Source organism: Oncorhynchus kisutch, linkage group LG18 (assembly GCF_002021735.2).
Source record: "Oncorhynchus kisutch isolate 150728-3 linkage group LG18, Okis_V2, whole genome shotgun sequence".
Taxonomy (NCBI): domain Eukaryota; kingdom Metazoa; phylum Chordata; class Actinopteri; order Salmoniformes; family Salmonidae; genus Oncorhynchus; species Oncorhynchus kisutch.
The window spans coordinates 59919818-59932394 of NC_034191.2; the positions used below are offsets into that span (position 1 = coordinate 59919818).

General features: G+C 43.5%; 1 protein-coding gene across 1 annotated transcript in view; it reads left to right on the top strand.

Moving 5' to 3' along the window:
- The first annotated feature begins 531 nt into the window (after nucleotides 1-531).
- adarb2 (adenosine deaminase RNA specific B2 (inactive)) overlaps nucleotides 532-12577 on the top strand; it is an 83046-nt gene continuing 71000 nt past the window's right edge. The window contains exons 1-2 of the mRNA XM_031796730.1: nucleotides 532-614; nucleotides 1430-2409. Of these exons, the coding sequence (XP_031652590.1) occupies nucleotides 539-614; nucleotides 1430-2409 (1056 nt within the window). The 5' untranslated portion in view covers nucleotides 532-538. The remainder of the gene's footprint in view (nucleotides 615-1429; nucleotides 2410-12577) is intronic.

Consider the following 12577-nt stretch of genomic DNA (forward strand, 5'->3'; position numbering starts at 1 on the left):
GAGGGAGGGAGGGAGGGAGCGAAGGAGTTCAAGCAATGGATTGGGAAACAGTGGTCTAGTGTAATTAAAGGGGATGGGTACAGTAATATGTGGGCTGCTGTGCCATCCCTTTAAATACAATGGATTCAGGTAGTCTCCCTAGAGGTCCCCCTGGTGTTCCTGCCTCCAGGTGTGCGTGTTGTTTACAGTGTAACACCCTATTAGAGTCCATCACCGCTGGGTCTGGTGCTTTCAGCCCAGGCTGAGCCTACATCGACAGGCCAGTCAAACCCCTTTAATTAGAAACCACTTCCTCACTTCCCTCAACACCTAATATCTCTTAATGATCAATAGTTTGAGCACTGCTCTCTAAGCAGAAAGAGGAGGAGGAGGAGAAATGGACTGAGAAAGACAGGATAGACCAGCCGTACTCCATGTGTAGAGTGTGTAGGAAGAGTGTGTTTACGTGTCGGTGTATCAGTAACACTGTTTCATTACACAGTAGCACTCATGGTGTGTTTGTCTGTCTCTTTCCTCTCTGTTCACAGAGAAAGTCAGCATGCTCTCTGCATTGATCGCTCCCTTCAAGTACATGAGCCCTGGGACCACCAGCACAGAGGATGAGGACACTTTAAGTAAGTCACACCACTCAGAATATTCCTCCCAACATACTGGATGCACAGCCACTGATGATATGATAGCCTATGATATACTGTACTCATCCCAAGGAGAAATTTGTCTTGGACAAATTGCAGTACTGCTTCCACATACTGTAAATACACTGTACTGTAGACCAGATATGAAAGTGATCTATCTGTACATTTTCTGGTTTTGAAACAAAAATTTGTGAAAATTTTTCAGAAATGCAATATGCTTCTTTGTCCCTGCAACTAGGTTTGAAGAGCAGAGCATGATAGCACAGCTGCTCCAACTTTGTCCTCGTAGAGAATAGAAGTCTGAAATAAGGCCGATAGCTTTGCTCCCCCCCCCCCCCCCAATGTGTGTAACTTTCAATGCAATACAATCCCCCCATTACAAAAGAGATTGCTGCTTTGCATTAGGTACAGTAACAAATACTCTCCCACTTAAACCTCAGAGTCACAGAACCAATTTTGCAACAGATTACAGAATGATTTGGCAGATAATACCCCATTTGAGGGGATTTGGATTTGAATTTTAGAACACTTAAATAAGATAGCCTCCCTCGCTATGAACTTTGGGGACTGTCGACTGGGGGACGCTGGTAGATCTGTTCATTACCCTTTCATTGTGTATCAAGTGGCTAAATCTGCCCCAAGAGCGTTGCTTTCTGAATCTCATTCTATTGCACACTGAAATATAGTGAATATGGAGCGCCACACAGTTATGTCTGCATTTATTACTTACTTTTATTCTAAACAATGGTTTTATTGCTCTAAATTGTTTTGTTTCCTTTTCTTGTCGTTGTCAGGCACCAGTAGCACTGAGGTCAAAGAGAACCGAAATATTGGTAACCTAGAGGACTGCTGTTCTATTGTCCCCGGCGACCGCCAATCACTGTTCAGATCGGACACATCTAGAGGTGGGACTTCCGGTCTGAAGAGAAAGCGGCCGTTGGAGGAGGACAATAACGGACACCTGTGCAAACTCCGTCTGATCTACAAGAAACTGTTGTGGTCGGACTCACCAAAGAATGCCCTGGTGCAGCTGAATGAGCTGAGGCCAGGCCTCCAGTACCGCATGGTATCGCAGACTGGCCCGGTCCACGCACCCCTGTTCTCAATCGCCGTAGAGGTGAATGGCCTCACCTTTGAGGGCACGGGCCCCACCAAGAAGAAAGCTAAAATGAGGGCGGCCGAGCTGGCCCTCAAGTCCTTCATTCAGTTCCCCAACGCTCCTCAGGCTCACCTGGCCATGGGTAACCATGGCAACCCCTCTGCAGACTTTACCTCGGACCAGGCGGCAGACTTCCCAGACACTCTGTTCAAGGAGTTTGAGCCGTCGTCATGTGGTGGCGTAGTCGGCGACAGCTTCTCCCTCTACCGGTCGGCGTCGGAGAAGAGCGAGCTGCGCCTCTCCAGCGCCCTCCGACACGGCCGATTACTTCGCCACACGTTGGACCTAATGGTGCAGGCCAAGCAGCGGCTGGCAGGGGTCCCTGTTACCATCCCCACCGAGGCCCCCAAAACCCCTGTGGTGCTGCTCAACGAGCTGCGTCCAGGCCTGAGGTACGTGTGCCTGTCCGAGAGGACAGAGGGGCGGCGGGCGCGGAGCTTCATCATGGCAGTCCGCGTGGACGGGAGGATATTCGAGGGCTCTGGACGCAGCAAGAAGCTGGCCAAGACCCAGGCGGCCCAATGCGCTTTGCAGGCCCTCTTCAACATCAGGCTGGCTCCTGAGGGGAGAGGAGGCCTTAAACCCAGCAGGAATAGATGCCCTCATTTGCCCCAGGTGAGTAGCTTGGCTTTTGGTTAGGACATCTGGCAGCTTCTTCTCTCCCATACAGGGTCCTGTAATAACCAAAGCAGCCGGAACACAGCAGAAACACTATTTCCATCCAACAAGTAATTAAGAGGGAGGAGATATGGGTAAGGATGAGCTGACAGGGGGGTGAAGGGAGGGAGGAGAGGGAGGAGGGATGATGATAAGGGAGATTTGTAAGCATGCTGACTTATCATTTACTTTGGACGGGAAGTGTGACGACAGTGGCGTATCTAGTGGAAACATGCAAATGGTGTGTGTACGTTGGAAGGCTCAGGCTGCGGGTAAACAAAATCTGCTCAGTGATCTATTCAAACGGAAAGGGATGTAAATGAAGCAAATTATTGGCCTTGTGCCTCCGACACAAGAGAAAACTGAACGGCTCCCAAAATGAGCTTTTCTATTTTGCGTGTGTGTGTTTCCAGAGCTATAATTGGTAGAGTATTGTAATTTTGCACAATCTCTTGTTTCCCCAGGTGTAGCATCTACAAACATTAATTCAATCTCTTGCCCAAAGGAGATCGAAAAGCAAAGAGCAAATCGACAAACAAACCACTGACCCAATCCCGTGCTCATTTACTCAAATATGTAAATAGCAATCAGACCAGGCAAACACGTTTTGAGGAACTCTTCCATTTTAGACCCCAAAGTCGTTTAGGGCTGGATTCTGTGGTTGGACATTTTAACCTTCAATTCAGCATTTAAGGTTGTGTGCAAAATGTCACCCTATTCTCTAGATAGTGCACAGGCCCTCAACAGAAGTTGTGCACAATATAGAGAATATGATGTCATTTGGGACATGAACAAAATATATCAAAGGTAACACTACCAGGGACATTTTTTTCCTAGCTAATTCAATCATCAGCTGCGAATGTTATTTTCACTTTAGACATGTTTATAATCGCACAAATCTAGGTATCTAGGCAACCTAGGCCAACAGTATCATTCATTTTGTTGTAGGCTCTAATAAGGAACAATATTTATTCTATACATTTAAGACAAATAGTTGATACATTGTTCATCAATGTCAAAAAATACACAGATACCTGTAGCTATGCGTGCATGGGGTGCGTGTGTGCATGCGCGTGTCTGTTTATACATGGTATTTGTGTGTATGGTGTACGCAGTGTAGTCTGAGTGTGTGCGTAGTGTGTACTAGAGGTCTTAATGGGTCCAAAAGGTTTGGACCCTTGTCGAAATGGCTCCGTGGCTTTCCCACCCGACACAATATGCATAAAATCATTTCTGATATGTGTGTCAGACCCGTTCTGAAAAGGAGTGTTGAAAACAGACCCATGCTGGTTCGGATCCGAGAGACCCATTCAGATCTGGGAGAAAGAGAGAGAGGAAGAAACCTCCTGCTGTGCGCCGTCAGCACGTCAGTAAACAAGCATATTCGTCAAATGATCCACAGTTACATGTCCTGACAAACTGCCTATAACAAATGACAAAACATAATTTTTTTTGTGTTTCGATGTGAATGAAATAAAATAAAATCAAAGTTTATTTGTCATGTGCTCCGAATACAACAGGTGTAGTAGACCTTACAGTGAAATGCTTACTTACAGGCTCTAACCAATGGTGCGAAAAAACTTTTAAAAAAGGTATGTGTGTGTGTGTGTGTGTGTGTGTGTGTGTATGTGTGTAGGTAAAGAAATAAACAACAGTAAAAAGACATTTTAAATAAGAGTAGCAAGGCTATATACAGACACCTGTTAGTCAGGCTTATTGAGGCAGTATGTACGTGTAGGTATGGTTAAAGTGACTATGCATATATGATGAACAGAGAGTAGCAGTCACGTAAAAATAGGGGTTGGTGGGTGGTGGGACACAATGCAGATAGCCCGGTTAGCCAATGTGCGGGAGCACTGGTTGGTCGGGCCAATTTAGGTAGTATGTACATGAATGTATAGTTAAAGTGACTATGCATATAATATAAACAGAGAGTAGCAGCAGCGTAAACGAGGGGTTGGGGGGGGGCAATAGTCCGGGTAATTTGGTTACCTGTTCAGGAGTCTTATGGCTTGGGGGTAAAAACTGTTGAGAAGCCTTTTTGTCCTAGACTTGGCACTCCGGTACCGCTTGCCATGCGGTAGTAGAAGCATTAAGAACGTTGTAGTCTATTCTTTTATTGGTTTTTACGTTCCTCAAACACGATTCAGCTGTCGGAGATTTGAGCGATAAATGCATCAGGGCATTGCATGCATGTAGGCCTATAGGCTTAGACGTCCATTATATGATATTCATATAAAATATATATATATATTAAAGGAGATTCCTAGCCCTAGAGAGACGGAGAGAAAGATTGAGATATGCCAGCGCCATGTTCGCACCGTTGACATGGATTTCTTTATACTTGTCAGATAGGCTACTACTGCTATTCAGATAAAGGCATAAAGAAGGAGGCTAATTCCTTCATTTTGATAAAGATAAGCATTATATTGTTAGATTAAAGGAGTAACTCTGGTATATTAACAGAGTAACTCTGGTAGGCCTAAAACTTTCTTCCTCACCTCAAGTTGAACTGTCGGAGTCAGTTGGAGTGCCGGTGCGCACTGCTTTCATAGGCCTGCTGTAGCGAAGCCTAATAATAACCATAACACGCCAAACCTTCACAAAAGATGCTTAACATTATTAGGGTAATGTCAAAAGTAAGTCAAGTCATTGTTTATTGGGAAAATGTGAACAGGTTATTATACTGCGGCATTAAATGAATTACCAACGAAGGTGATTGCCTACCGTATAGGCCTACTCAACAAATGACAGCAATAGGCTAATGCTAGGCTATTTATTTTACGACAGGACTACTTTTAACTTTAAACTAAATACGGAGCACAAAATGAAAGGCATAACTTAATTTAGTCAACGAAAATGTCTCAACAAAATTAAACAAAACACTTTTTGCAAAGGCTATTTAAAGTACTAGTTTAAATGATTAAATAGGCCTACAATAATAATAATGATTTACAATAATAATAATGACTAAAACAATTGATAAATATGGGGGATAAAAAGGGAACTGCATCGTGCTCTCTCCTCAGCAGCAGGCGCACGTGAGGTGAGCAGCCGGAACCCGTTTCAGGTGGGTATAAGCTATACGTTTTTTGGAGTTACAATTGGCTGACATACACTACATGACCAAAAGTAAAGCTATTGTGGACCTTTAAATGGGCTATGTCCTATTAGCATTCCCTTCCATGCCTTGAAGAAATAGACAAGCAAAGTGTCCTTCCTTTCCGGGAACAACATCAGCCAAACAACCTGCTCATGTTAGCCTGGGAGAAAACTTTTATTTTTTACCTCCTGTCATGGTGTTTAAAAGGATTTTAAGAGGATTTGCCTCACCCGTTTAGTTCCAGAAAGCAGTCGCTTGTGGAAATTCTTGAAAGTCAGCCGTGCTGTCTGCTTGCTACTGTCGAATGGGGGAAAGGGGGAACAGTCATTTTGAAGTGGTGAAGGACACACACACATCAAACACACAATCCTTCTAAGATTTCTCTGCGGATCGTCGAGTAGCTCTTAGTGAAAAACCACATGAGTTTCACATGTGATTACAATGACCTTAAGTTCATGTAAATAACGTGACATCATGTAATGACATGAAACTACTCATGTGAGATAAACGTATCAACACGGGGATCTACATTACAGCACAGTTCTTTACATGTGAGAGTTAGAATTTGAGGTGAAAGAAAAACATCCACATTTTACGTGTTTTAAGTATAAGTTAAGTACACTGTTCAGCTAAAATAGTATAAACCATCTTCAATCAATGATAATCTGATTCAATTTGACATGATCACTTATTACTGACTTTTCCATTTTGTGTACTCTGATCTTTCTGCATCGTAGCATTCCTCTACATATTCATTACCAACAAGTATAATACATCTCTGCACTAAGATGAATAGAGCCATCTGCACTGCTATTTTAGACATCAGTTCATCTGATTATTCTCTCGTCATTGATTTAATTGACTATTTTAGCAATTTGAGGGTTTTTCTGTATTGTTGTCTGTTAGTGGGGAATATTATTCTGTTTCAATCAGGGGTTGGAACCTACATTATTTTCCAATCATTTCTTTCTGAATAGAACCACATTTGTTTTTGTTCTGTTCCACTGTTCCTACCAGAAAAATAAAGTTCAGTACCGGCTCGAACCAAACATTTTTTTACAGTTTATATCATTCCTTTATGCTCCTTTTTTTAACCTGTCAAATCAACTGTTTTTTACATTTACCTCATGAAATGATTTCAACAATCAGTGTGGATAGAGCAGGCAAGCTAGTTGTTTAAATGTGTGATGGACAGACAAGTGTAGCCGATGGTGCAAGATGGGACTCACATTTTGCGGGTGGGGAGAGAGCAAGCGCTGGGCATTCTGTTTTGACATGCATTATCTGCTGTGCATTCAGAAAGTATTCAGACCCCTTTACTTTTCCCACATTTTGTTACGTTACAAAATGTATTAAATGTTTTTTTCCCCCTCATCAATCTACACACAATACCCCATAATGACAAAGCAAAAACAGGTTTGTAGAAATTATTGCAAATGTATTAAAAATAAATAACAGATATCTTATTTACATTAGTATTCAGATCCCTTGCTATGAAACTCACAATTGAGCTAAGTGCATCCTGTTTCCATTGATCGTCCTTGAGATGTTTCTACAACTTGATTGGAGTCCACCTGTGGTAAATTCAATTGATTGGATTTAATTTGAAAAGTCACACACCTGTCTATATAATGTCCCACAGTTGATGTCAGAGCAAAAACCAAGCCATGAAGTTGAAGGAATTGTCCGTAGAGCTCAGAGACAAGATTATGTCAAGGCACAGATCTGGGGAAGGGTACCCAAACATTTCTGCAGCATTGAAGGTCCCCAAGAACACAGTGGCCTCCATCATTCTTAAATGGAAGAAGTTTGGAACCACCAACACTCTTCCTTGAGCTGGCTGCCCGGACAAACTGAGCAAGCGGGAGAGAAGGGCCTTGGTCATGAAGGAGACCAAGAACCCGATGGTCACTCTGACAGAGCTATAGAGTTTGGCTGTGGCGATGGGAGAATCTTCCTGAAGGACAACCATCTCTGCAGCACTCCACCAATCAGGCCTTTATGGTAGAGTGGCCAGACGGAAGCCACTCCTCAGTAAGAGGCACATGACAGCCCACTTGAAGTTTGCCAAAAGGCACCTAAAGGACTCAGACCATGATAAATAAGTTTCTCAGTTCTGATAAAACCAAGATTTGTTTAATCAGAGGGAGGTTTTTCAGCGGCAGGGACTGGGAGACTAGTCAGGATCGAGGGAAAGATGAACGGAGCAAAGTACAGAGAGATCCTGAATGAACAGGACAACGATCCAACAGGACAATGACCCTAAGCACACAGCCAGAGACCGGACTTGAACCCGATCGAACATCTGTGGAGAGACCTGATAATAGCTGTGTAGCGACGCTCCCCATCCAACCTGACAGAGCTTGAGAGGATCTGCAGAGAAGAAATACAGGTGTGCCAAGCGTCTAGCATCATACCCAAGAAGACTCGAGGCTGTAATCGCTGCCAAAGGTGTTCAACAAAGTACTGAGTAAAGGGTCTGAATAGTTGGCTTTGTCATTATGGGGTATTGTGTGTAGATTGATGAGGGGGAGGGGACAGCAATTTCATCCATTTTAGAATAAGGCTATAATGTAACAAAATGTGGAAAAAGTCAAGGGGGCTGAATAATTTCCAATTGCACTGTAAATTAGATCCACACAATTATAACTTGGAGGAGTGGCTTCTATGGCGGAACTTTGAATGTCCTTTGAGCTTGCCAGCTAACAAGCTTGTGTGTGCAGAGCAGCACCATAATTAAAAACCCGTCTTACATATTTGTAGTTAATAAATCCAACGAGAAACAAGATTGATGAAGGAGCTGTTCGTGGACTACAGGAAAAGGAGGGCCGAGCACGCCCCTTTCACATCAATGCCTTTTCCCACTCAAGATTTGGAATGGGTCCTCATATCCTCAAAAAGTTCTACAGCTGCACCATCGAGAGCATCCTGACTGGTTGCATCACCGCTTGGTATGGCAATTGCTCGACATCTGACCGCAAGGCGCTACAGAGGGTAGATATTACCTCAATTAGTGCTTACGGCCCAGTACATCACTGGGGCCAAGCTTCCTGCCATCCAGGACCTCTATACCAGGAGGTGTCAGAGGAAGGCCCTAAAAATTGTCAAAGACTTCAGCCACCCAAGTCATAGACTGTTCTCTCTTTCTACCACGTGGCAAGTGGTATCAGAGTGCCAAGTCTAGGTCCAAAGAGCTCCTTAATAGCTTCTACCTCCAAGCCATAAAACTGCTAATCAGTTAACCAAATGGCTACCCGGACTAGTTGTATCTCCCACTTTTTTACGCTGCTGCTACTGTTTATTATGTATGAATAATCACTTTACCTCTACCTACATGTACATATTACCTCAATTACCTCGACTAACCTGTACCTCTGCACATTGACTTGGCACCGGTACCCCCTGTATACTGAATATAGACTCGCCACTTTATGTTTATATACCCTACATTACTCATCTCATATGTACAGTGCCTTGCGAAAGTATTCGGCCCCCTTGAACTTTGCGACCTTTTGCCACACTTCAGGCTTCAAACATAAAGATATAAAACTGTATTTTTTTGTGAAGAATCAACAACAAGTGGGACACAATCATGAAGTGGAACGACATTTATTGGATATTTCAAACTTTTTTAACAAATCAAAAACTGAAAAATTGGGCGTGCAAAATTATTCAGCCCCTTTACTTTCAGTGCAGCAAACTCTCTCCAGAAGTTCAGTGAGGATCTCTGAATGATCCAATGTTGACCTAAATGACTAATGATGATAAATACAATCCACCTGTGTGTAATCAAGTCTCCGTATAAATGCACCTGCACTGTGATAGTCTCAGAGGTCCGTTAAAAGCGCAGAGAGCATCATGAAGAACAAGGAACACACCAGGCAGGTCCGAGATACTGTTGTGAAGAAGTTTAAAGCCGGATTTGGATACAAAAAGATTTCCCCAGCTTTAAACATCCCAAGGAGCACTGTACAAGCGATAATATTGAAATGGAAGGAGTATCAGACCACTGCAAATCTACCAAGACCTGGCCGTCCCTCTAAACCTTCAGCTCATACAAGGAGAAGACTGATCAGAGATGCAGCCAAGAGGCCCATGATCACTCTGGATGAACTGCAGAGATCTACAGCTGAGGTGGGAGACTCTGTCCATAGGACAACAATCAGTCGTATATTGCACAAATCTGGCCTTTATGGAAGAGTGGCAAGAAGAAAGCCATTTCTTAAAGATATCCATAAAAAGTGTCGTTTAAAGTTTGCCACAAGCCACCTGGGAGACACACAAAACATGTGGAAGAAGGTGTTCTGGTTAGATGAAACCAAAATTGAACTTTTTGGCAACAATGCAAAACGTTATGTGTGGCGTAAAAGCAACACAGCGCATCACCCTGAACACACCATCCCCACTGTCAAACATGGTGGTGGCAGCATCATGGTTTGGGCCTGCTTTTCTTCAGCAGGGACAGGGAAGATGGTTAAAATTGATGGGAAGTTGGATGGAGCCAAATACAGGACCATTCTGGAAGAAAACCTGATGGAGTCTGCAAAAGACCTGAGACTGGGACAGAGATTTGTCTTCCAACAAGACAATGATCCAAAACATAAAGCAAAATCTACAATGGAATGGTTCAAAAATAAACATATCCAGGTGTTAGAATGGCCAAGTCAAAGTCCAGACCTGAATCCAATCGAGAATCTGTGGAAAGAACTGAAAACTGCTGTTCACAAATGCTCTCCATCCAACCTCACTGAGCTCGAGCTGTTTTGCAAGGAGGAATGGGAAAAAATTTCAGTCTCTCGATGTACAAAACTGATAGAGACATACCCCAAGCGACTTACAGCTGTAATCGCAGCAAAAAGTGGCGCTACAAAGTATTAACTTAAGGGGGCTGAATAATTTTGCACGCCCCATTTTACAGTTTTTGATTTGTTAAAAAAGTTAGAAATATCCAATAAATGTCGTTCCACTTCATGATTGTGTCCCACTTGTTGTTGATTCTTCACAAAAAAATACAGTTTTATATCTTTATGTTTGAAGCCTGAAATGTGGCAAAAGGTCGCAAAGTTCAAGGGGGCCGAATAATTTCGCAAGGCACTGTATATTTTTTATATACTGTATATTTTTTACAACAGCCCAACCTTGGCCTGTCCTGTGGCAGGGCTCATCTCCCTTCCTGCACACGCACGCATGCACTTTCACACGCACTTTCTCTCTCACACACACACACACATCCCATTCCTGCTTGCGGACGTGTTTTGGATGAGACTAGCTGACCTCCACCTCTGCCTCTCCACAGATCCCAGGAGCATTCTAATCGACCTGCTAAAAGACTGCCGACCCCCGGGTCAGACACTCACCAGGGTCAGCCTGTTTCGTAGGTAAATGATTCAAGGTTGAAATGGATAGATGCACTGATGGATCTGTGTGCATCAATTCAGAATCTCACTTACTGACATCCTCCTGACTATCAATCTCTGATTTCTTAAAAGACGATGAGTAAAACAACATAGAAGAGCATAGATTTGGAGCAGGGGGTGTCAAAACTCAAATTCCCGGAGGGCCGTGTGTCTGCTGATTTTTGTTATTCCCTTTCAATTTGTGCCTTATTAAGGCCATCCAGGAATTGAGTTTGACAACCCTGATTTTGAGTGTGAAGTTGTACTGTGAAAAAGTGTATGTGGGTGACCAATTTGAGTCCCTCTCTCAACCAACCTTGCTGGCCTGAGTTGAACTGAGTTGAAGCATACTGCTTTTTACTGTATTGGATATGTGACAGGACCTTAACTGGTTCTGCTTGGGTCACCAGGAGCCACCACCCTCAGAATCTCATATCAACACGTCAGATTGACTGGGATTAACCAAGGGCCAACAGGGAAGCCTATAGGGTTGGCTGACTGGAGAAATATTGTTACACAGGACATAGTCCCGGCGAAGTCCCAGGTTGGGGTCGAACGTTGTCTATTAAACATTATACCAGTGTGTGGATTAACTTTCTGTTCAACATTATCCTCTCTGATACTGCACATGGGATATGTTTTATATACAGTATATATATATAAAACATATTTTACCTTTATTTAACTAGGCAAGTCAGTTAAGAACAAATTGTTATTTACAATGACAGCCTATATGAATACAGTTGAAAAGGTCGCAAAGTTCAAGGGGGCCGAATACTTTCGCAAGGCACTGTATATACTGTACTCTATACCATCTACTGCATCTTGCCTATGCCGTTCTGTACCATCACTCATTCATATATCTTTATGGACATATTATTTATCCCTTTACACATCTCCGACAGAGATGGCCGCCTCGCTTCGCGTTCCTAGGAAACTACGCAGCATTTAGTTTTTTTACGTGTTATTTCTTACATTGTTACCCCAGGTCATCTTAGGTTTCATTACATACAGTCGAGAAGAACTACTGAATATAAGAGCAGCGTCAACTCACCATCAGTACGACCAAGAATATGACTTTCGCGAAGCGGATCCTGTGTTCTGCCTTTCACCCAGGACAACGGAATGGATCCCAGCCAGCGACCCAAAAAACCGACTTCGTAAAAGGGGGAAACGAAGCGGTCTTCTGGTCAGACTCCGGAGACGGGCACATCGTGCACCACTCCTAGCATTCTTCTCGCCAATGTCCAGTCTCTTGACAACAAGGTTGATGAAATCCGAGCAAGGGTAGCATTCCAGAGGGACATCAGAGACTGTAACGTTCTTTGCTTCACGGAAACATGGCTCACTGGAGAGACGCTATCGGAGTCGGTGCAGCCAGCTGGTTTCTCCACGCATCGCGCCAACAGAAACAAACATCTTTCTGGTAAGAAGAGGGGCGGGGGCGTATGCTTCATGGTTAACGAGACGTGGTGTGGCCACAACAACATACAGGAACTCAAGTCCTTCTGTTCACCTGATTTAGAATTCCTCACAATCAAATGTCGACCGCATTATCTACCAAGGGAATTCTCTTAGATTATAATCACAGCCGTATATATTCCCCCCCAAGCAGACACATCGATGG